Here is a 26,163-nt window from a genome sequence, read left to right on the forward strand (position 1 = left end):
TCTCACTCCAAAGAATGTTCTTAACCACTTCTCATTACTGGTTCCACATGACTGAGGTATTAGTCAGAATATGTAAGATTATGATGTGGTTAAACAAAATAATTTAGTGGTTTAGAATAACAAAGTTCGGGTCGGGCGCGATGGCTCATGCCTGTAATCCCAGCACTTTGGGAGGCTGAGGTGGCAGATCACGAGGTGAAGAGATCGAGACCATCCTGGCCAACATGATGAAACCCCATCTCTACTAAAAATACAAAAATTAGCTGGGTGTGGTGGCATATGCCTGTAGTCCCAGCTGCAGGCTGAGGCAAGAGAATCACTTGAGCCCAGGAAGCAGAGGTTGCAATGAGCTGAAATTGCGCCACTGCACTTCAGCCTGGCAACAGAACAAGACTCCATCTCAGGAAAAAAAAAAAAAAAAAAAGAATGACAAAGTTTGCTTTTTATTTCTACATGTTTCCATTGAGGATCATGGGGATGGAGGGTGGGGCTCTACTTAACATCACTGTTAATCAGAGACCCAGGCTTGGGGTCTTTCACTATTTGAAGCCAGGCAAAGGAAACATAGTGAATTGTACACCAATTCTTTTAGGCTTCCACCTGCAAGTGGTCCATGACACTTTTAGTTAATGCACTTGCCAAATCCAGTCATGTGTCCATAATGAACATCATGGTGATGGGGCATGTTACACTATTATGTGCCTAGAAGAATACTAGAATATTTGTAAAAATAACTCTTACTAAGGCTATATGAAATCAAATTAAATTCAATTGCCAACGGCAGCCATTTATATTCATCTGAGGTTCCACACTATGGCACCTGGGAGAAGTGATTTCACTATATTTGCACAAACCAGGATATTTCTAGCGGAGTTTAATGCTGCACTTTTTCATTCTTACATCCAATTCTTCCACTTTCAATTCTTGCCTGCCTGCCTGCCTGCCTGCCTTCCTTCCTTCCTTCCTTCCTCCCTCTTTCCCTCCCTCCCTCCCTCTCTTCCCCTCTTCCCCCCTTTTTCTCTCTTTCTTTCTTTTTTTCTTTCTTTCTTTCTTTTTCTTTCTCTCTCTTTTTCTTCCCTCCCTCCCTCCCTTCTTTCTTTCTTTTTCTTTCTTTTTTCTCTTTCTTTCTCTTTCTCTCTCTCTTTTTCTTCCCTCCTTTCTTTCTTTCTTTCTTTCTTTCTTTCTTTCTTTCTTTCTTTCTTTCTTTTTTTTCTTTCTCCTTCCTTCCTTCCTTCCTTCCTTCCTTCCTTCGTTCCTCCCTCCCTCCCTCCCTTCCTTTCTTTCTCTCTCTCTCTTTCTTTCTTTCTCTTTTCTTTCACTCTTTGTTTCTTCTCCTTTTTTGAATGGGTCTTGCTCTGTCACCCAGGCTGGATAGTGGTGGTGCAATCAGCTCGCTGCAGCCTCAACCTCCTAGGCTCAAGCGATCCTCCCAGGCTCAAGCGATCCTTCCACCTCAGCCTCCATAAATTGCTGAGATTATGGGCATGAGCCAGCATGTGTGGTCCACTTTCAATTTCTTAACAAATGTCTGGCCTTGCCAGGAGAATAAAAGTTGAATTTCCAAGATTTCAGTACTTTCTGTATTTCTTCAGATGGAAACTCTTTCCTCTTCTGAGAGTAAAACTAATGTAACAATGACTTTTTGACCCAACTGCAACATGTATCCACCCAAGCTCCATTTCTCCTTTTCTATTTGTGGATCCTCCTTGTCAGGTTGATTTATGAGGCCAATTGACTCATGCCAGCTTCTTCCCATCTTTTTTCCTTTGCTTATAAATTGAAACTTTTTCCTATGTCTTTATGACTTCAAAGAACTTGCCCATAAGTAATCTCACTTAATTCTCAAATAGACTCTACACTGAAGGCATTATTCAATCCTTTTTTACAAATAAAGAAAATAAATTTCAGAGGTGAGACAGGGCCTCACAAAGATTTCTGAAATATTTACATCTTCTGACAGCTACTCTTACCTTGTTTCCACTTTGTATTATTTTCTCCTATTAATTAATCAAAATGTTGACTCATTCATTCACTTATCAGGTGCTTATTATCTATTAGAAGCCTGGCATTGAATCAGCCACAGGGTTGTATGTACTTGGTCTCTGTGCTCTGCTCTCCATTGCTCAGGCAACAGCCTTTTCTTCTAATGGAACTCTAATTTTCTTCAGGGAACCGGCACGTTTCATCTTCTGATCTGAAGGACCCTAGATCCCTACCCCAGGCTCAAGGCATAGGCCTGATTGGTCTAAACCAGTCATACCAAGAACCCAAAAGCAAACGTAATAAAAACAAAGATAAATATCTGGGACCTAATTAAACTAAAGAGCTTTTGCATGGCAAAAAGAACAGTCAGCAGCATAAACAGACAACCCACAGAGTGGGAGAAAATCTTCACAATCTATACATCTGACAAAGGACTAAATCCAGAATCTACAATGAACTCAAAATCAGTAAGAAAAAAAAAATCCCATCAAAGGCTAAGGACATAAATAGACAGTTCTCAAAAGAAGATATACAAATGGCCAAATAATTATATAAAAAATGCTCAGCATCACTAATGATCAGGGAAATGCAAATCAAAACTACAATGAGATACCACCTTACTCCTGTGAGAATGACCATAATAAAAAAATTTAAAAAAACAGTAGATGTTGGCGTGAATGTGGTGAACAGGGAACACTTCTACATTGCTGGTGGGAATGTTAACTAGTACAGCCAGTATGGAAAACAGTGTGGAGATTCCTTAAAGAACTAAGAGTAGATCTACCATTTGATCCAGCAATCCCGCTATTGGGTAGGATTTTACCCAGACGAAAAGAAGTCTTTACTTGAAAAGGATACTTGCACACACATGTTTATAGCAACACAATTCACAATTGCAAAATCTTGGAACCAACCCAAATGCCCATCAGTCAATGAGCAGTTAAAGAAACTGTGGTGTGGAATACTATGTAGCCATAAAAAGGAATGAATTAACAGCATTTGCAGTGACCTGGATGAAAGTGGAGACTATTATTCTAAGTGAAGTAACTCAGGAATGTGAAACTGAACATCGTATGTTCTCACTGATATGTGGGAGCTAAGCTATGAGGATGCAAAGGCATAAGAATGATACAGTGGACTTTGGGGAGGACTTGTGGGGAAGAGTGGGAGGAGGGTAAGGGATAAAAGACTACAAATATGGTGCAATGTATACTGCTTGGGTGATGGGTGCACCAAAATCTCACAAATCACCACTAAAGAACTTACTCATGTAACCAAATACCACCTGTGCCCCAATAACTTATGGAAAAATAAAAAAAACAAAAATAAATAAATAAACCAGTCATAGCCATCTCATACAATAGATTTGAAGGTAAGCTGGTGGCTTAGTTCTGGATAAGTCAAGTCTGCTGAGAACGGCTTCTCTTCCCAAATAAAAAGTCAAAGACTAACAATGTGAAAGCCTTTCTGTCTCCCCTTTGCCCTTCCCAAACATGAACTTGATGTCCCGAAGTACCTCAGCCCTCCTGTGACCAGGGTGTGACAAACCAGCATGGAGGAACAGAAAGAGAAGAGTCTGGCTCCTTGATGATATTTTTGATTCCTTGGGCCGTCTACACCCAGCATTCTTTTTATGAAAGAAAAAACAAACTCCTTATATGTTTAGGCTTCTGTGAATTGGACTTTCTGTTCCTTCCAGTTGACTGGATTCCTAAGTGACTTAAATGATTGTTTTGGCGACAGACTCATAAAAAATTTCTATTTGTACTAGATTTGTTAGTCATTGCCTACCAAACCCAGCCACTTCTGAGCAACCATACTTCATCCACAGCCCAGTTGCTGAAACTGCAAATGGAATGGTGGCATTCTGCACAGTGGGATCTTTCTTCTCCAGGGTAAGGCTGATCTCAGGGTAGCCAGTCGCAGAGGGCAGCCAGTGGAAAACAATCTGAGGCCTACCTTGGAAAATGCGAACCAGAGGAGCTCAAGTTCTCCCTCAGGAATCTGGCATTTAGAATTGAAAGAATGAGTGAGCGAGCTCAGAGAGCTGGGTTGAGGGTTACTTAGAGGATTTGGGGCTAAGGTGTATAATAAGGACCATAAGAAAGCTGAACTCATGAGAAAGCGGGTCAGGGGAGAGGTTCAGAGAGGGACAGAAAGAGACACCCCAGAGAAGAGCAGAGGAAGTAACAACTTGATGTTTCCTAATGAGGTGCTAATTCCAGACTGCATGTGCCCTTGTCATGAGTAACCTCCTCCTTGGGGCAATTAGAATGAATCTCTATTCTTGTGCTGATATCAGCTCGAATATACTAGGCAATAAAAGCTATATTTCGAGTTAAGTTTTCAATGTCTTCCAATCCCTCTTTCCTTGCACGTATAGTGCCAAATATAATACCTCCTTTGCGGGTTTGTTGCTGGGATTACATGTGAACAAGACCCAGCTCCGTGTTTAGCACATAGCCACAGCTTAGTGAATGTTCATTCCTTTTCCATTTCCCTAGCGCCTAGGTTGTGAGCTTATTGAAGGCAAGAATGGCTCGTCTGATATGCCAGTCTCAGGGCTTAGCACAGTGCCTACACATAACGTGAACTCAATGGGTTGGCAAACATTTTCTGTTAGGACTAGATAGCAAATATTGTTGGGTTTGTGGAACATATGATATCTGTTGCAATTATTCAACTCTATTATTGTAGTGTGAAAGCAGCCATATGCTAAAAAATGGACGTGACCATGTTGCAATAAAAGTTTCTTTACAAATATGGGTATTGGGCTATATTTGCTCCATGAGCCATAATTTGCTGACCCTTGCTATAGATGATGAAGAAATGAATGAATAAAAATGAATGAATGGGATTTTATTTAATAATGCCATTTACCAGAAAGAAAGTATTGGTACTATAAAGGACTCTTTATCCAGAAAACCTGGATTCTATTTTCATCCTATTACATGACAGTCCTTTATCTTCTCTGGCGTCACGCCTTTATTTGTAAAATGGGGTCTGATAATCCCTTCTTTGTTTAAAGATTTGGAACTGTCAGGTCTGTAAAGGTAAAATCTATGCCTTATTTGTCTTTATTCTCAGGGCCTAACAGAATTCTTACATGTCTAAGCATAATAGGTTGACAGGCACTTGCTGAATGATTAAAAGGTTGAGGTGAATCAGGTGTTTGATGAAGCAGGTAGTTGGACCAGATAATAATACAAACTCTTGTATTACTTATTCATTTATTTATTTTTTGAGACAGGGTCTTGCTCTGTTGCCCAGGCTGGAGTACCGTGGCATGATCTCAGCTCACTGCAACCTTTGCCTCCTGGGTTCAAGTGATTTTCATGCCTCAGCCTCCCAAGTAGCTTGGACTACAGGCGCATGCCACCACGCCAGGCTATTTGTTGTATTTTTTGTAGAGAGGAGGTTTCGCCATTTTGCCCAGGCTTGCCTCAAACTCATGAGCTCAAGCAATTCGCCCGCCTCGGCCTCTCAAAGTTCTGGGATTACAGGTGTGAGCCATGGTGCCCAGTCCTAAACTCTTAAAACAGGAAAAACTTTAAAATCATCCAGCCAAATTCTCACTTTGCAGAGGTGGTTGTTTGTTTGTTTGTTTGTTTTCAGATTTAAGATTCCAAATGACTGCAAACCCAATGCACATTAACTTAAGCCCAAAAGGAAATGTATTGCCTCACTGATGTGCCTTGTTTCAGGGATTCCATTCATGACATAGGCCTAGACTTGCTTTATTTCCTCACTTGCCTTCTGCTTGATTGGTTCTCTCACGAGGTAGGCTTTCGTCGTTGGTGGCAAGACCGCTGCGATTAGCTTCCAGCTCACTTTCTCACAGCTCAGACCAGAGGAAAATAGAGAGGGTCTCTATCTCTTAAAAGTCACAATAAACATCTCAAGATTGTGTATCCTTGACTTCATTTGAGTCAATTGCCTATCCTTGAGCCAATTGTGCCCATGAATGAAATCAACGCCACCTGAACCACATTGACTGAGAATGAGGGAAGTCCGGTTCTCCAGAGGCAAACCTCCAAATGCAGAGAATGAAGGTGGCAAAGACATGAAATATCCAGCACTGCTTTGGACTCTCTCAATAATATGCTTTAATAAAAACTGAGCATCAAATATTAGGAAGTCTTTGAATATTCTGAAGCTTGATCATGGACTCTAACGTAGGAAGAGACAACCAAGTTTAGTGTCTTTTTCCAGTGTTTGACCCCTGCAGATACTAGATTACTTTTAACATTTACATTCCTAAAACAAAGCAATATGTGCATTTTAAAAAATGTACTTTATTTTAAAACAGTTTTAGATTTACAGAAAAATCAAAGATAATACAACAGAGTTCTTATGTACCATACACCTGTTTCCCCTATTATTAACATCTTATATTAGTGTGATATATTTATTAAAATTAATGAACCTGCCTGGCGTGGTGGCTCACGCCTGTAATCCTAGCACTTTGAGAGGCCAAGGTGGGTGGATTGCTTGAGGTCAGGAGTTCAAGACCAGCCTGGCCAACGTGGTGAAAACCCGTCTCTACTAAAAATACAAACAATTAGTCGGGCGTGGTGGCAGGTGCCTGTAATCCCAGCTACTTGGGAGGCTGAGGCAGAAGAATCACTCGAACCCAGGAGGCAGAGGTTGCAGTGAGCCGAGATCATGCTACTGCACTCCAGCCTGGGCAACAGAGCGAGACTCTGTCTCAAAAAATAATAATAACAATCAAATCAAATCAAATAAGTGAATCAAGATTGGTACATTATTATTATCTAAAATCCATACTTTATTTATATTTTCTTACTTTTTAGCTAATGGCCTTTATCTGTTCCAAGACCCCACCTGGGATACTACATTATGTTTATTATTTATTTATTTAATTTATCTTTTAAAAATAGAGACAATATCTCACTATGTTGGCCAGGCTGGTCTTGAACTCCTGAGCTCAAGTGATCCTCTCGCCTCAGCCTCCCAAAGTGCTGGGATTACAGGTATGAGCCACCTCACTTTGCCTGTTTTCTTCATGATTCAATGTCATGGGTTTTGAGGAGGAAGTCCACAGAGGTAAAGTGACCCTTATATTACCTCATGTCAAGGGTACATATTATGAACTCAACTTATTGTTGATGTTGACCTTGATCGCCTGCCTGAGGTAGTATTTGTCAGTTTTCTTTACTGCAAAGCTACTTCTGCCCCACCACTCCCCATTTTTTTGAAAGAAGTCACACTGAAAGAGTGGGGAGTTAGGCTTTATCTCCTTGAGTGGGGAGTATCTACATAAATTATTTATAATGCTTCTGGGAAGAAGATTTGTCTATTCTCCCCTACTTATTTATGGATTCAATAATTTACTTCTGTCAGTATAGGCTCAGATACTTATTTTATACTTTGGATTATAATCCAGTATTCTTTTATTTATTTTGTTGCTCAGGTTGTTCCAGCTTTGAGGTGGAGCCAAAGCTTTTTGGAAGCTCTTTTGATAATCTCCTTTGCCCTTTAAAATAATCTCATCACTGTGGGATTTTTTTTTCTTTTCTTTTCTTCTTCTTTTTTTTTTTTTTTTTTTTTTTTTTTTAGCACTTTCTTGCTTTTACTTACTGACATTGCAGGATGCTCCAGGCTCATTCCATATGTTTTTCACCTCAGTACTAGAATCAGCCATTTCTCCAAGAAGCCCTGGTTCTTCTTATGGGAGGATGGAATTGGAAATTAAGATGTGGGTGCTAGGTATGCTCAATATAGCCATTTTATTTTATTTTATTATTTATTTATTTAGTTAGTTAGTTTTGAGACAGTCTCCCTCTGTTGCCCAGGCTGGAGCGCAGTGGTGCGATCTCAGCTCACTGCAACCTCTGCCTCCCAGGTTCAAGAGATCCTCCCACCTCAGTTTCCCGAGTGGCTGGGATTACAGGCTCCCATCACCAAACCCAGCTAATTTTTGTATTTTTAGTAGAGACAGGGTTTTTCCATGTTGGCCAGGCTAGTCTCGAACTCCTGGCCCCAAGTGATCTGCCCACCTTGGCCTCCAAAAGTACTGGGATTATAGGCATGAGCCACCATACCCGGCCTCAATATATGCATTTTTAATAGTCAAGTTGTAAAAGGTTTATAACTAAAAAAATAGTGAATTGCTTTCCCACTTCTTTGCATTAAACTCTTTTGAGCTTGTTCTTCTGGTTTTTACCTTCATATTACTCATAGTGTGTTTATGCTGATATTGTCTGATTGACCAATTTGAGACACTATTTGTTGACTCCCTGTAAATGTGAATAGACTTTGGCTTTCTTACACCCCAACCCCGCTTCTTCTCTACCAATTTTTTCCAGTGTAGTCAAATCAAAATTATGTGTTAAGTTGGGGCACAGTGGCTCATTCCTGTAATCCCAGCACTTTGGGAGGCTGAGGCAGGCAGACCACTTGAGGCCAGGAGTTTGAGACCAGCCTGGCCAACATGGCGAAATCTCATCTCTACTAAAAATACAAAAATTAGCCAGGTGTTGTGATGCGTGACTGTAATCTCAGCTACTTGGGAGGCTGAGGCATGAATCGCTTGCACCCTGGAGGCAGAGATTTGTCCCAAGTATTCCATGCAGTGAGCCAAGATCGCACCACTGCACTCCAGCTTGGGCGACAGAGCGAGACCCTGTGTCAAAAAAATAAATAAAAATAAAAATTGTGTATTAAGCCAGTAGCCAGATTTTACGTTATTATCAGCATGTAACTATTAATATCTTTCACATTTAGCAAATGCACCATAATTACATTTATTTCCTCGTACAAAATTTTATCTTTCCTGGTTGTAATAATTATCTCATTTTTTGTTTGTTTGTTTGTTTGTTATTTTGAGACGGAGTCCCGCTCTGTCGCCCCAGCTGGAGTGCAGTGGCATGATCTTGGCTCACTGCAACCACCACCTCCCCGGTTCAAGGGATTCTCCCACCTCAGCCTCCCAAGTAGCTGGGATTATAGGCATGTGCCACTGCACTCAGCAACTTTTTGTATTTTTAGTAGAGATGGGGTTTCTCCATGTTGGCCAGGCTGGTCTGGAACTCCTGACCTCAAGTGATCCATCTGCTTCTGCCTCCCAAAGTGCTGGGATTACAGGTGTGAGCCACTGCACCCAGTCTTCATTGTTTTTTTTTTTTCTTAATTTCCCAAGTGTCCATCAAAAATTCATCCCATGGCTGTGGGCAGTGGCTCATGCCTGTAATCCCAGCACTTTGGGAGGCTGAGATGGGAGGATCACTTGAGACCAGGAGTTTGAGACCAGCCTGGGCAACATGGCAAGACCCTGCCTCTACAAAAATTTAAACAAATTAGCTGGGTGTGGAGGAACACACCTGTGGTTCCAGCTACTTGGGAGGCTGGGGCAACAGGATTGCTTGAGCCTGTAGGTTGAGGCTTTACTAAGCCATGTTCATACCAGTACACTCCAGCCTGGGCAACAGAGCAAGACCCTGTCTCAAAAAAAAAAAAAAATTCATCCCAAGTATTCCATCATATCTGCCAAACACCTATCAAAGTTATTTTCAAAATACCTAAGTACATGAGCTTATTCGTGACACTCACTACCACCACCCCAAGGCTTATTCCTCTGCTCTTCTGCCCCAGCCTGAGGTGGTTATTAAAGTAATTATTCTCCAAAGATGCTTCCCCTACCACTCCAATGAACCACACTTCCTCGCATTCACATCCTTGTATTGCTCCCTCCACTTGAATTCTCTGAGATGGCTTTATAATTTGCCTTTTGACCAATAGAATACTGTAAAAATGATACAGAATGTCACCTAAGGCTAGGTCATAAGAACCTTTGTGGATTATTCCTGAGCATGTTGGAATGCTAATTTTTGAGAAAGCCAGATCCTATGTAAAAAATCCAGCTACTCTGAGACCACCATACTGTAAGGAAGCCCAAGCTGCCATGTAGAAAGGTCATGTGGAGAGAGAGAGTTGTCAGTCCAGCCCCTACCTCTTCTAGTCATTCTGTTAATTTGCTAGACATAGGAGTCCAGCTAAAAATGTCATTTTGGATGATCAGTCATGTGAGTGAGAAAGTTATCTTGGACAAATAGTCCAATCTAGTCTTGAGATAGCCACTGTCACTGAGTGAGAGCTACCCAGCTGAACACTGTCATCCCAGGGAATCATGAAAAGTACATTCCTCAGGCACTAGGTTTTGGGGTGGTTTGTGATGCAGTGAAACAGTTCCCCTCTAGGTCTGTTCTGCAGTTTTCTTTGTGAAATTTTTCTTCCCTGGAGTTAGATGTCGTGTTTTCTGGACCCCATGACTTTCCATTTCCTGGTTATTTCTCCTGTTTTGCTACAGATTTCCCTTCCATAACTTCCTAGGAAAGGAAGTATAGTAAGTAAATTTTGAATCTGTGTCCAAAAAGGCCTTTATTATGCTCTTACATTTGAGAAATAGATTGTCTGCGAGTAGGATTCTAGGTTGAAAATAAATTTCTCCTCTGGATTTTTTTTTTGGACACAGGTTCTCTGTCTGTTTTCCGGGCTGGAGTGCAGTGGCACAATCTCAGCTCACTACAACCTGCACCTGGCGGGCTCAAGCAATCCTCCCACCTCAGCCTCTGGAGTAGCTGGGACCACAGGTGCGCATCACCACACCTGGCCAATTTTTTGTATTTTTGGCAGATACAGATTTTCTTTTCCTCTTTTTTTTTTTTTTTTTGATGGAGTCTCATTCTGTCACCCAGGATGGAGTGCAGTAGCGCAATCTCAGCTCACTGCAATGTCTGCCTCCTGGGTTCAAGTGATTCTCCTGCCTCAGCCTCCCAAGTAGCTAGGATTACAGGCATGCACCACCACACCCAGCTAATTTTTGTATTTTTGGTAGAGACCGGGTTTTGCCATGTTGCCCGGACTTGTCTTGAACTCCTGACCTCAAATGATCTGCCCGTCTTGACCTCCCAAAGTGCTGGGATTACAGGCGTGAGCCGCTGTGCCCAGCTGATACAGGTTTTTACCATGTTGCCCAGGCTAGTCTGGAACTCCTGGACTCAAGTGATCCACCCATCTTGGCCTCTCAAAGTGCTGGGATTACAGATGTGAGCCACCACACTCGGCCTTCTCTCTGAATTTTGAAGGCATTCACGCATTATTTTCTAGCTTTGTTGTTTGGAACACCAATGCCATTCTATTTCCAAATCCATTCAGTGCAATATGTTGTTCTTTCTCTCTGGAGTCTTTTCGTGTCTTTTCTTTATGTCTGATGTTCTCATATTACATGATAATGTCTTGCTTTGTGGGGATATTTTTATTCATTGAGTTTAGCATTTGATTGACCCTCTCAATACTGAGAGTCACCTCCTTTAGTTACAAGAGTCTTTCCTTTATCATTTCTTTAGTAATTTCCTCTCCTCTATTTTCTTTTTATGTCCTGAAACAATCCTAGTCCTTTGACTTTGTAGATGGTTATACTTTCTAACAAATTTTCTTAACTTTATTTTTCAAACCTTCCACAAAATTCAGGACATTTTTATAATGTCTGTTCTTTTTCATGAATGTAAAATCTTTCTTTCTGAGAAAATGTTAGCTTTTCAAGAAGTTTTTGAAGTTCTCTTTAGCTCTCCCTGTTATTTTTGTCTCTTTTTTATGTTAAATGCTTTCCTCAAATATCTGATGATCCCTGGTTATCTGTTCATATCTGAAAGGGACACTAAAAACTAGTTAAAAGTTCTGCATGCATGGCTGAAGCTCATACACTGATGAACTTATTGAAGGAGGGTTGAGTGGTTTTGTTGGGGAAAACTCAAAACTATAAATATCTGAAAATGTTTTATTGAGACCACTTAGTTTATCCAGAGATTAAATCTTCCAGTTTCCTGGGGATAGAATGGGGAATGGGGAAAGGATCCCTTGGTTCTGTGGGCATTCAGTGGGAAGATTCACTCTGAATCCCCTTATTTTCATCCCTGCCCATGTTAGTCTGGCTTCTCTGGGTCTAGAACCTCACCTGATATTTAGATTTTTCACTGATACCTTCAGTAGAAGCAATGTTGAATGTTTGAGGTTTGTTGGCTAGTTACAATCAATTGAGGATTTTTAAAAATCTAGAACATTTGTGAATTCTTAGGCCTCATCATATGGACATGATACCCAAAGGGTCACAGGTCAAAGGACAATGTAGTGATTAACCATAAGCTTTGGAATCAGGAAGTTCTGGGCTTCAGTGTCTTCCTAAAACTTAAAAAAAAATTTAATTTTTTTATTAAACTTTTTTTTTTAAATAAAAAATTGAGATGGGGTTTCGCTATGTTGATCAGGCTGGTCTCAAACTCCTGGCCTCAAGTGATCCTCCCATGTCGGCCTCCCTAAGTGCTAGGATTACAGGTGTGAGCCACTGTGCCTATCCTCACTTTCTTTCTCCATTATTAGGGCAAGGAGGCCAGGGGACAGGTGAGGGAGAACCTCGAATGGGAATGGAGGCAACTTTCAGTCTAACTATGCTTTGGCCCCATGAGGAATCTACACGTAAACACTTGACAGTGTGGAGAGTCAATTGCATTTTGTGACAGGCTGTATAGCAGTTGGGACAACTGTGGCATGTACACAGGTTATACAGGCATATTTGTGCCAGCACATGCATAGATGCTCGTGCACATATAGGAAACCCCCTATACACATGGACAAAGAAGCACAAGTATGTCCACGCCATCCCTCCACACACACACTAGTCACCAGGAGAAAAGGGCTCAGCACATTTCATCATGCATCGCCCATTGGGGGAAGCCATGTAGGACAGGAGAAAGGGAAGATTATGAGGCAAAAAGAGAAATGAAACTAAAGAGTCCCACCCTGTCAGCATTAACTGGGATATAAGAGGTTGGGCTTTGGATAGATAGACAGATTCCTGGGTCCGGTCAACCGCCAAAATGTCCAAAGAACCTCTCATTCTCTGGCTGGTGATTGAGTTTTGGTGGCTTTACCTGAGTAAGTGTTCTGAAACCTTCTATGTAGAAGTTCCCAGAGGACTTGCTATTGTGTGATGGATTTCCAAGCACTGGTTTGGGCCTCAGTAAAGAAGAAGCTCACTTCATTTCTGCATCCCTCCCCTCTCCCTACCAGGCTTCCTTCTGTGGAGGGTCTCTGTCCTGCCTTGTTACGCAGAGGTTTATCCAGACTGGTCTGGGGGTTTTAGGCTGGGGTAATTTGGGCTTGTATTGGAAATGGCAACTGAAGAAGAGACACGGAAATAAGTGGTCAGATAAACTGGGGAAAAGAGATTTCCTCTATGGGTGTTATTCATACAATCAATAAGCCAGGAGAATTTGTTCTGGTGAGAGTTGTGATAATTCTTATCATTCCCTCTGTTTTTAGAAGTGTTTGTTTGCTTTTTGTTTTGTTTTGCTTTATGGTAAGGTTTCTTTTCTGCACGTTGTTTTTGGGTTTTGGATGATGCAAATGTACACACTCAGTTTCCAGTGAAGTTCTTTGCATCCTGGTGATATAGAGCCAAGTGTTCTTGCCTGCGCTGCAGCTGCGTCTCGGGCACTAACTGTTGACACTGTGAATATGTCTAAATTGCTCTGGCTCTCCCATATTTGAAATGAGAGACCTGGCTTTTTAAATGACCAGTTGTCACAATCTATGCTTCTAGGACAAGATAATATTGAATGGCCCTTGCAGTTTTACAAAAGTCCATGTTTTTTTAAATGGATACATAATAACTATACATATTTATGGGCTACATGTGTGTTATTTTGATATATACATACAATGTACAATGATCGAATCAGGGTAATTGGGATATTCATTTCTTGAAACATTTAATTTCTTTGTGCTGAGAACATTTCAAATGTTCTCTTCTAGTTATTTTGAAATACACAAGCAATTATTAATAACGATAGACACCCTACTATGCTATCAAACACTAGGACTTATTTCTTCTATTTAGTTGTATTTTTTTCCCTTTTTCCACATGTTCTAACTGTATTTTGTACCCATTAACCTGCCTTTCTTCATACCCCTTTTCCCTTATCCTTTGTAGACTCCAGTGACTATCATTCTATTCTCCACTTTCATGAGATCAACTTTTTTAGCTCTCATGTATGAGTGGGAACATGCAATATTTGCCTTTCTGTGCCTACCTTATTTAACTTAACATAATATTAATAAACTCTGTTTCCATCCATTTTGTTGCAAATGACAGTTTCATTCTTTTTTATGGCTGAATATTCTACTGTGTTTATATACACTTTTTTTGTTTTTTTCTTTTTTTGAGTCTGAGTCTTGCTCTGTCACCAGGCTGGAGTGCAGTGGCGCGATCTCAGCTCACTTCAACCTCCACCTCCTGGGTTCAGGCATCTTCTGCCTCAGCCTCCCAAGTAGCTGAGACTACAGGCGCCCGCCACCATGCCTGGCTAATTTTTGTAATTTTAGTGGAGACGGAGTTTCACCATATTGGTCAGGCTGGTCTTGGACTCCTGACCTCAGGTGATCCACCCGCCTCAGCCTCCCAAAGTGCTGGGATTACAGGCATGAGTCACAGCACCTGGCCATATACCACATTTTTTTTTATCCATTCATTCATTGATGGACATTTAGGTTGATTCTATATCTTGGCTATCGTGCATAGTGCTGTAATAAACATGGGAGTGTAACTATCTCTTTAATTGATTTCCTTTCTTTGGGATATATCCCCAGTAGTGGGATTGTTGGATCATATGGTAATTCTATTTTTAGTTTTTTAAGGAATCACCATACTGTTTCCCATAATGGCTGTAGTAATTTACATTCCCACCAAGAGTGTATGAGAGCTCCTCTTTCTTTGCGTCCTCGCCAGCAATGGTCACTTTTTGTCTTTTTGATAGTAGCCATTTTATCAGAAATGAAGTGATATCTTATTGTGGTTTGGATTTGCATTTCCCCAGTGATTAGCGATGTTAAAGAATTTTTCTTCTACCTCTTGGCTCTTTGTACGTGCAGAAACCTTTCCAACATGGTGCATGAGAAAATACCCACATTTGAAGGAAAACAAACTATTTCCTCACCTCTCAAACTCATATTATACCATTCTGTCTGCTTTTCTTTCCTCCGTAGTGGCATACATCCGCAGGTCACTACTTAAGTCAGGCTTTTCCTGGCTACCCCGTAGCCTCTGGACTAGTTTAGGTGTTTCTTCTATGAGTTCTCATCCTCCTTGGAGTTCCTGCATCTGCAAACTTGTCACTCTATAGCAAATGCTCATTCACTTGACTCTCTTCCTAGGTACTCTGCAGGCCCCATGAGGGCAGGCCAGGTTTGCTTTGTGGCTTGTTATATTCCAGCACCTAGTTCCACGCTTGATACATTATAGGCACTGAGGAAACAATCTACAGGCTGGGCGTGGTGGCTTATGCCTATAATCCTGGTATTTTGGGAGGCCGAGGCAAGTGGATCACCTGAGGTCAGGAATCTGCGACCAGCCTGGCCAACATGGTGAAACCCCGTCTCCACTAAAAATACAAAAATTAACCAGGCATGGTGACATGTGCCTGTAATCCCAGCTACTCGGGAGGCTGAGGCAGGAGAATCACTTGAACTTGAGAGGCGGAGGTTGCAGTGAGCCGAGATCGCACCACTGCACTCCAGCCTGGGTGACAGAGTGAGACTCTGTCTCAAAAAAAAAAAAAGGAAGAAAAAAACAATGTACAGAATGAAAGCAGTCCCTGTCACTATCACACTAATATTTTGGGTTTGGTATGGGTTTGTTTGGATGTAAGAAAACTACCATCTGCCTTTTCATCAATTTTTTTTTTTTTACTGTCTTTGTCTTATCCCGGAAACTTGGAGGATTTTGCTAGGTTGAAAGTTGCAGGGTTCTATGTCTACATGTCCTGCTACTGGCAGGACACTGGTTGAGGGGGATTTTCAATTCCTGCTTGAAGGAGGCAGCACCTGGTGAGCTGTTTTTTGTTTTATTTTGTTTTTTTCATAGGTGCCTTTTCTTTTTTCTTTTGTTTTTCAAAATATTTTTGGGTTTTTTTGAGACAGAGTCTTACTCCAATGCCCAGGCTAGAGTGCAGTGGTGCAATCTTGGCTCACTGCAACTTCTGCCTCCCAGGCTCAAGCAATTCTCCTGCCTCAGCCTCCCAAGTAGCTAGGATTGCAGGCGCCCACCACCACAGCTGGCTAATTTTTTGTATTTTTTAGTAGAGACAGGGTTTCACCATATTTGGCCAGGCTGGTCTTGAACTCCTGACCTCAGGTGATCCACCTGTATCAGCCTCCCAAAGTGCTGGGATTACAGCTGTCAGCCACCACACCCAGCCTATATGTGACTTTTCTAAGATAACCAACTTAAAAGAGAGTGACTGCTCAGAATCACCAAGCATCAGAGCTGGATGTACTCTTAAAAGATGCCCTTCACTCTGTAGATGGTGATTTTGAGACTCAGATTGGGGAAGGGCCAGCCTTGCTTAAGCTCACCAGCTATGGAAGGAACCAAGCTGGCATAAGGACCTAGGTTGTATCCACCATTCCAGGTAGCTCCACAGAAGTGAAACTGGTTTGATACCAACAATTGCTTTACTCAGGGATACTTTTACAACAGACAGGAAACATTTTTTTGTCTTATTTCTAAATTCTAATGTCCTTGGTTACGCATATTGATACTTTGCTAATTTCACGTGGCATTTGATACTCTGCTTCTTCATGTGGACCTCAGAACCATTTCTGAGGTGAGTATTATCCCCTTCGCTTTGTGACGATAATGAGGTCAGGATTATCATGGCTTTCCTCTGACAACACAAAAGCAGTAAATGGCAGAATGGGGTTTACAATGTGAGCGTAATGGATGTTTTTCTTGCCATACTCAGTGCCTGCTTCCTTTTCTTATATGGATTTTTAATAAGATGAGTAACACAGAAACACTCCTGGTGAAAAAATTAAAATGTTATAAAGCCGAATGCCCTTTGGACTGCTATCCCCAATTCCAATCCCTTTTCTCCGATCCTGGGGGTAACTGACACAATGAGTTTGGTATCATCTATTTTTTCTTTTTTCTTTCTTGAATTTGAGGCAGTCTTGCTTTGTTGCCCAGGCTGGAGAACAATGATACGATCATAGCTCACTGCAGCCTCAAACTCCTGGGTTCAAGCCATCCTCCTGCCTCAGCCTCCTGAGTAGCTGGGACTGTAGGCATGTGCCACCACACTTGGCTAAGTTCATATTTTAGTAGTTATTAATTTAGGTGCATATGTTCTATGTTGTTAACGTAGCTGAGGGTGATGACAATTAACTTCTTATTTTTCTCCTGGATTCATGGGAGGCAAAATGGACTTCCCGCTGCATTCACTTTTTTATTTTTCTTTTTTTCTTTTGAGACAGAGTCTCACTGTGTCACCCAGGCTGGAGTGCAATGGCGCAATCTCGCCTCACTGCAACCTCGGCCTCCTGGGTTCCAGCAATTCTCCTGCCTTAGCCTCCCAAGTAGCTGGGTTTACAGGCACCCACCATCATGCCCACCTATTTTTTGTATTTTCATAGATATGGTGTTTCACCATGTTAGCCAGGCTGGTCTTGAACTCCTGACCTCAGGTGATCTGCCAGCCTCTGCCTCCTAAAGTGCTGGGATTACAGGCATGAGCCACTGTGCCCAGCCTCTCACTTCATTTATAATCTGTGAAACATTTCCACTGTGGCAAAGTGAAGAGACTAAATTCGGGGGAGGCTGCAGGCTGGTCCGAATTGGGAATCATCTTTTATCATAAGAACAACCGGAGGTTGCAGTGAGCCGAGATTGTGCCACTGTGCTTCAGCCTAGGTGACAGAATGAGACTGTCTTTAAAAAAAAAAAAAAAGCCAACTGTGAAAAACCCCAGAAGCACATAGTCTTGCTTCCCATATGGGTGACTCTTAGGGCTCATGGCCACCTTCTGCTAGAGAGAGGAATGCCTGGATGTTACTGCCAGCTGAGTCAGGGAGGAGCACAGCACTGCTGGCCATGCCTTCTATAACTTAGCCAACCAAGTCAGCAAAGTTAGTGAACGGAGAATCTCACAGGAGGGTGCCTCGGAGAAAACAAGGAGCAGGGACCCAGGTACCCAAGAGGGATCAGGGTGTGGTCTCAACAATCTGAGATCTACAGCCTGCCTGGCTTTCACTTCAATAGCATTTTTGGGGAGGGAAATGGTTTAGAATAATCTCTGATGCACAATTAAACCAATGGGCTTAACATTTTTAACAATGAAATTGTTTTGCAGATTATCAGAGATGAAAGGAATCTTAGAGGAGCTTGTCTAGTGGTTCTCAAACACTGGATGTGTAGTCAACTACATCAAAGTGGCCTGGAGAACTTGATTCAAGTACATATGCACTGGCCTTGGCCTCAGGGATTCAGGCTCAGGTTTGGGCAATAAAATATGTATTTTTAACAAGCTCCCTAGGTCATGCTAATGAGTACAAGTGGTTAGAACACACTCATGCTTCATTTTAGAAAGGGAGAAACATTCCATCTCAAGTAGCTGATGCAGTAAAACTTACCCTCCAGCATTTTTTTTTTTATGGCACAGCTGCCATTTTAGATAATTCCTGCGGTTCCTTCTAGCTCTAACATTAACAAAAAATACATGCTGCAAAGTGAAATAAGCGAGGCATAGAAAGACAAATACAAGATCTCACTTATATGCAGAATCTAAAAATGTTAATCCCACAGAAACAGTAGAAAGGTGGTTACCAGGGGCTGGGGGGTGGGTGAGTGGGTGGGATAGTGAAAGGGGAGATGTTGATTAAAAGGTACAAAATTTCAGTTAGACTGAAGGACTAAGTTTTAGTGATCTATTGCACTGCATGGTGACCACAGTAATTAATCATGTGTTGTATATTTCAAAATTGCTAATAGATTTTTAATGTTCTTGCCACAAAAATTTGTTACGTTGGTAAGGCGATGGATATGTTAATTAGCTTGATTGAATCCTTCTATGATGTATATGTATATCAGAACATCACATTGTGTCCTATAAATATACACAATTATTATTTGTCCATTAAAAATAAATAGTCCATGAACTCCACCTAACTTCATATTATCTAACAGCAAACAAATAGTCCAAAGCAAGTAATTTCCAATTCTAGTAATTTCCACTGAAAGGAGAGAAGGAAATGGAATACGGTTTTACAGCCTATCTTTCTCTCATAGCACTCTCTGGATTGGGAGACCCATTTGAAGCTTTTTTTATTTTTTCTTTTTTTTTTTTTTGAGATCAAGTCTCACTCTGTTGCCCAGGCTGGAGTGCAGTGGCATGATCTCAGCTCACTGCAAGCTCTGCCTCCTGGGTACACGCTGTTCTCCTGCCTCAGCCTCCTGAGTAGCTGGGACTATAGGCGCCCACCACCACGTCCGGCTAATTTTTTGTATTTTTAGTAGAGATGGGGTTTCACCGTGTTAGCCAGGATGGTCTCGATCTCCTGACCTTGTGATCCGCCCACCTAGGCCTCCCAAAGTGCTGGGATTACAGGCATGAGCCACCGTGCCCGGCCATTTGAAGCTTTTAAGTCTGTAGTTCACAATATCTATTTGTGGAAAACAGCCCACCTGATTGTATGAAAAAGTGAAATTGAGTTACAAGGTCAGGATTTTTCATGTGAGAGTTTACTGGTTAGCGAATACAACTCAAATCGGAGTATTTAAATCAGCAAAAAGGTCTTGCCATGGTTAGAGACTCAACTGGTCACCTGATTCCACTTAGGGGATAGAATCATGTGGAGTTAGGAGCACAGGAACACAGCAAGGAACATCAAAACTTACGCTGAAGAACCACATAAGCCGGGCAACATGGGAAACCCAGTCTGTACAAAAGAAACACAAAAATTAGCTGGGAATGCTGCCACGCACCTGTGGTCCCAGCTACTCAGAAGGCTGAGGTGGGAGGATGGATTGAGTCTGGGAGGTTGAGGCTGTAGTGAGCCATGATGGCACCACTGCACTCCAGCCTGGGTGACAAAGCAAGACCCTGTATCAAAAAAAAAAAAAAAAAAAAGGAAAGAAAGAAAAAAAACGTAGACTACAGCTCTCTTCATCTTCCTGGAAACATCTATTAGCACAAAAACTATGTAGCATATTTGAGAGATTTCAGTACTGCATGACCTAAATTTTGCATTTTTCCTTGCAGCACCAGTCACTTCAGAGACTGTTGTGACGGAGGTTTTGGGTCACCGGGTGACTTTGCCCTGTCTGTACTCATCCTGGTCTCACAATAGCAACAGCATGTGCTGGGGGAAAGACCAGTGCCCCTACTCCGGTTGCAAGGAGGCGCTCATCCGCACTGATGGAATGAGGGTGACCTCAAGAAAGTCAGCAAAATACAGACTTCAGGGGACTATCCGGAGAGGTGATGTTTCCTTGACCATCTTAAACCCCAGTGAAAGTGACAGCGGTGTGTACTGCTGCCGCATAGAGGTGCCTGGCTGGTTCAATGATGTAAAGATAAACGTGCGCCTGAATCTACAGAGAGGTAAGCACGTGAAGGGCCTCCTGGCTGTGGAAGGAGAGATTTAGTGGTTAATGGATAATGGGATCAGTGGCTGGTGGTGAAGAGGTTGGAGTTGCTTTCACAGTGAGTGGGAAGATTGAATTTGAAATAAAGTGCCGTGGTTTGAAGTAGGCAAGTAAACACAAAAGCAGCCACAGCAATGAGTGGAAGGTGGAAAGGGAACTCGTGAATTGCAGGGTCAATCTGAAGAGGCAGCTGCTACGTATCTAGGGGATTACCACCTTGCAGATATTTGGGTCCAGTGTTTTCAGATCTATGAAGTTTTATGTGAACTCTGTTGATTTTTTACATGTTGCCAGATTTTAAAATAATAAAAAAAACTGCATGAACTGAGAAAAATGTATTCAGGGGTCACCTTCAACCAGTAAACCAACAGTTTGCCACTTCTGGCAGGGGAGAAAGGGCATGAAATTTGGACACAGTCATAGCAGTTTTTAGGAGCTCTTTCTTCTGTTACTATCAGTTGCTTTTGATGAAATTTGGAATATGGTGGGACTTCAAAAATTTGAGCTGCGTTGAGCCTATGGTTGAATAATGCTAACAATAATTACCTTTAGGGCTTGTCCGGCATGGAGCTTCCCAAAGTGAGCTCTGTATTCCACCTGCATCAGTGTCACCTGGAGGATCCTTGGGCTCTATTCCTAACTGGATGGGCACCTTGGAAGACAGGAGTCTAGACATCTATATTCTCTCTCTCTCTTTTTTTTTTTTTGGACAGAGTTTTGCTCTTGTTGCCCAGGCTGGAGTGCAGTGGCACAATTTCATCTCACTGCAACCTCTACTTCCCAGTTCAAGCGATTCTCTTGCCTCAGCCTCCCGAGTAGCTGGGATTACAGGCACCTGGCACCACACCCAGCCAATTTTGTATTTTTAGTAGAGATGAGGTTTCACCATGTTGGCTAGGCTGGTCTTGAACTCCTGACCTCAAGTGATCCACCTGCCTTGGCCTCCCAAAGTGCTGGAATTACAAGCGTGAGCCACCACACCCAGCCTATATTCTTAAGTTTTCAGGTGACTTTAATGCACTCTAAAATTTGAGACCAACTGATGTAGATGCTTCTAATTTAAGAACTTACATACATATTAGTATGTCTTTCTCTTAAGGCAACATTATGAGATAAAAGGTATTCCAATTTTGCAGAAGAGAGAAATGAGGTTTATTGAAGTTAGATGACTCCCACTCAAGTCTTCTCTTTTCAAGTTGGGTATAACCAGCTATTATTTTATAAAATACTTGACCTTAATATATTATGAGGTCATTTCGAAGTTCACTTGGAACAAATGGTGTCTTTCTGGTCCATTAGAGTCAATGGAAATTTGGCATATTCTAGGGAGGATAAGATTTGTAGAATAAACGGTGGCTAACGAAGCTCAAATCAGATGTTTAGGAGGTGAGTGGTGTTTGTATGAACCGATCTTTACTGTCTGAAAGAGACTACATTCTCACTCTAGGTTGCATACTTTGAGCTCACTTTTGATGCACTCATTTATGCATTCATGCAATGTTTTTGGAGCACCTACTATATGCAAGACACTGTGATAGTTATTGGATTTGTAGCATAAAACAAAATAAATGTCAGATTTTCCCTCATGGTGCTTAAAGTTTAATGGGATAAACAGACTTTAAACAATAGCAATGAAATAAATGTGCAGTTATGAAATGCAATAAAGGCTGTGGAGGTAAACTATGAGAGTACATAACAAAAAAGCCTAATCATTATTGGAGAATCTACATGGCCTCCTTGCAGAAGTAACCTTTTAGCTGAGACATGAGAGTTAAGTAGGAGTCAGCCTCATGAAGAATGAGAATAGGAAGCAGCAGGTGGAAAGTTTCATGCAGCGGGAAGGTTGCTGATGTATTCAAAGAGCTAAAGAAATGCCAGTTGGGTGGGAAAAAGTGATAGCCGGGGGTGGAGATATGAGATTGGAAAGAAAGGCAAGATGGGGTCAAATGGAGGCTTGTGGCTTGAAGGCCAAGGTGCAGGATTGGGTTCTTTATCTTAAGGGCAAGGAGTACCCAGTAGAAGATTTAGGCAGGGGAGGGACATAATTACATCTGACTTTTTTTTTTTTTTGAGATAGAGTCTTACTCTGTTGCCCAGGCTGGAGTGCAGTGGCGTTATCTCAGCTCACTGCAACCTCCGCCTCCCAGGTTGGAGCAATTCTCCTGCCTCAGCCTCCTGAATAGCTGGCATTACAGGTGCATGCCACCACGCCCAGCTAATTTTTGTATTTTTAGTAGAGACAGGGTTTCACCATGTTGACCAGGCTTGTCTCAAACTCCTGACCTCAAGTGATCCTCCCACCTCGGCCTCCCAAAGTGCTGGGATTACAGGTGTGAGCCACCACGCCTGGCCAACATTTTAAATGATTACTGTAGCCAATGTGTGAAGAATAGATTGGAAGGAACGGGTCAGGGTGGGGGCAGGAAACACAGTTTTACTGGGCATTACAATGGTCCAGGCCAGTGGACCAGGTGAGGGCAACAGAAATGGATGGATCCCAGATATACTTGCATGATTTTCTTTTTCCTCCATCTCCGCTTGGTGCCAGACATGTCTGTTGTTGGTTACAGCCTCGACAACCACGCACAGAACAACCACCACCACCACACGCAGAACAACAACTACCACCACACGCAGAACAACAACGAGCCCCACCACCACCCCACAAATGACAACAACCCCAGCTGCACTTCCAACAACAGTCGTGACCACACCCGATCTCACAACCAGAACACCACTTCAGATGACAACTATTGCCGTCTTCACAACAGCAAACATGTGCCCTTCACCAACCCCAAGCCTCCTTCCAGAGGCAGCCACAGGTCTTCTGACTCCTGAGCCTTCTAAGGAAGGGCCCATCGTCACTGCAGGTACGCAGATGTATCTTGGGTTTCTTAGAACAGAGCTGTCTCACTGAATGAGGCAGCCCAGTGACTTGCTCTCTCTCAGTGTGTGTGTGAGTGTGTGCATGTGCACATGCGTATATTAGTTTGCTAGACCTATCAAACAAACACCGCAGACTGGGTAGCTTAAACAACAGAAATTTATTTTCGCACTGCTCTGGGTTCTACAAGTCCAGGGTCAAGGTGTCAGCAGGGTTGGTTTCTTCTAAGTCCTCTCTCCTTGGCTTGCAGGTGGCCATCTTCCCTCTGTCTGTCCTTCTATGTCCTAATCTCTTGCAAGAATACCAGTCGTATTGGATTAGGGTCCATTGGTATGACCTCATTTTAACTTAACTATCTCTTTAAAGGTGCTATCTCAATATACATTTGCATCCAAGGTACTGAGGGTTAGCACTTCAACATATGAATTTTGAGGGGACACAATTTACTCCTTAACAGTAGGCATTTGTGTGTGTGTGTGTGCGTGTGTGTGTGTGTGTGTGTGTGTGTGTATAAGGAGGTGTTTTCACCAAACTGTTCCTTTTCTTTTTTTATGGTTTCTCTTTTCTTCTGCCTTATCCTTTGTGTTTTTGAAAAGTCAGCATTTTGGGTTCTCCAATTGACCTCTAAGGAGTCTTGCAAGAGATGTTTATTGAAGAACCAGGAAAGGTCACTCCTGGTCAGACTCCAGTTCCATTCTTTCAGGGGTTAAGTAGCTGCCTGAGCATTAGAGATTGGTTGAGGAAAGACCTCCAGACGCCTTTAAAATATCCCCTGTTGGTGAACTAGTTCTAGCCTTGTTTCTTTTCTTTGTTTCTTTTTTTTTTCCCCTGGAATTCTTGACCCTGCAACTTGTACCTCTCACTGAGTGACTTGCTCTATTGCTTAGGGGGGCTTGTCAAGGCTGTCACTGTATGTCAGACTCTGATTCTGCAGTAAGAATTGGGAAAGCAATCATGAGACAGCTTGAAGGCTTTCTTAGACATTTCAGCTGCCTCAATAAGTCTTGGATAATTCAAATAGCTTTACAAAATTGAATTGGCTAATTCTATTATACTCTGAATAGTCACCAAAAATCCATGAACCCTAAACCAATCAGTTCTTGTATGTATTTTTTTATTCCTTTGGGCTTTAAAATAAATAACTACCATAAAACACAACATTTGTAGTTTCTATTCCTTGATTCTAAAAATTACTTGCAATCCTTGAAGAAAACTTGAAATATATAAAGAAGCACCAAGACAGCCATAAAAATACCCTGGAACATGGTGATGTGAGCCTGTAATCCCAGCTACTTGGGAGGTTGAGGCAGGAGGATCCCTTGAGCCCAAGAAGCCAATTCCAGCCTGGACAACATAGTGAGACTCTGTCTTTAAAAAAATTAGATAAATTAGAAAAAAAAGTGGCCAGGTGTGGTGGCCCATGCCTGTAACCCCAGCACTTTGGGAGACCAAGGCAGGTGGATCACTTAAGGTCAAGGGTTTGAGACCATCCCAGCCAACATGGTGAAACCCCGTCTCTTAATAAAAATACAAAATTAGCCAGGCGTGGTGGCGGGTACCTGTAATCCCAGCTACTCGGGAGGCTGAGGCAGGAGAATTGCTTGAATCTGGGAGGTGGAGACAGAAGTGAGCCAAGACTGTGCCATTGCACTCCAGCCTGGGTGACAGAGCAAGACTCTGTTTCAAAAAATAAATAAATCAATTAAAAAAAGATATTCCCAAATCCCACCACCCACCACAAACACAATAATTACTTTTTAGCTGCCTTTTATCCAACTTTTTTCTCTTCCAGAATCAGAAACTGTCCTCCCCAGTGACTCCTGGAGTAGTGCTGAGTCTGCTTCTGCTGACACTGTCCTGCTGACATCCAAAGGTGTGCAGACACTCACCCTCTCTGTCCTCCCTCACCCCTTGGACTGAGGAGAAGGAAATTACTAAAAGTCTTGCTGAATCAGATGACTGACAACCTCTTTGGGTCTTTTGTGCCATAAAATCCCCCTGCAGCAAATTGGCCTCAGGGCAGCCTTTGTTGTTTGTTCCTTCTTGTGGCTGAGAGAGAGAGAGAGAGAGGGAGACAGAAGAAGGAGGAGGAGGAGGAGAAGGGAGGGAGGGAAAAGGAAGGCCTTTCTTGATTGGTGAAATTCTCCGCACTAGCTCATGGTACATCTCTAGGATGTTTGCTTTTAGACTCTAGGCTAAGTAGCACTTAGCTGTCTCATTCTAATTTCATGCACTCAAATCTTCTTTGTTGAGACTGCTGAGGGGTTTACTCATTCAATGCGTTGGCTTTTTAGAGTGGAGGGAGAATTGGTCACTCTTTCATTATTTATCCTGTCATCTACCCATCAAAACTTCTTTAGGTAGCTAGTGGGGCCTGGGATGGGGTATACCCTGAAATAAGACACGATTGGCATCCTTGGGGGTGCTAGAGAGGACCACTTGGGGTTGACTCCCAGTTCTATTACTTTTGGCTGGGGGTCCCTGGCCTCAGTTTATTCCTAGGTTTGTTGTAGGGTTGTATAACTTCATGCATGTGAGGACTTAGAAGAGTGCCTGGCACATTTGTAAGCACTCATATGGGAGGGTTACCGTAATGGAGCTAATAATCTAGCAAAGGAAAACAGACATCTGTAAGGTAAGTAAATCAGTGTTTGTGATAGTACAATGCAGGGACACAGTATGATAGAGTGATTTATTTGGGCGTTGTGGCTTCACTCTGCCTAAATACAAATTCTACCTCTTTCCTGCTGTGTGATTTTAGCTAAGCTACCTAATCTCTCTGGGCCTTAGTTTCCTC

General features: G+C 42.2%; 1 protein-coding gene across 2 annotated transcripts in view; it reads left to right on the forward strand.

The window, feature by feature from the left end:
- Positions 1–12,821: 12,821 nt before the first annotated feature.
- Positions 12,822–26,163, forward strand: part of TIMD4 (T cell immunoglobulin and mucin domain containing 4) — a 41,599-nt gene continuing 28,257 nt past the window's right edge. The window contains exons 1-4 of one of the 2 annotated variants that reach the window (XM_003268566.4): positions 12,822–12,936; positions 20,097–20,438; positions 23,053–23,352; positions 25,159–25,239. In XM_003268566.4, coding sequence (XP_003268614.2) covers positions 12,879–12,936; positions 20,097–20,438; positions 23,053–23,352; positions 25,159–25,239 — 781 coding nt within the window. In that variant the 5' untranslated portion in view covers positions 12,822–12,878. The remainder of the gene's footprint in view (positions 12,937–20,096; positions 20,439–23,052; positions 23,353–25,158; positions 25,240–26,163) is intronic. The other variant, XM_003268567.4, reaches the window with a different exon arrangement.

Source organism: Nomascus leucogenys, chromosome 2 (genome assembly GCF_006542625.1).
Source record: "Nomascus leucogenys isolate Asia chromosome 2, Asia_NLE_v1, whole genome shotgun sequence".
NCBI classification, from domain to species: domain Eukaryota; kingdom Metazoa; phylum Chordata; class Mammalia; order Primates; family Hylobatidae; genus Nomascus; species Nomascus leucogenys.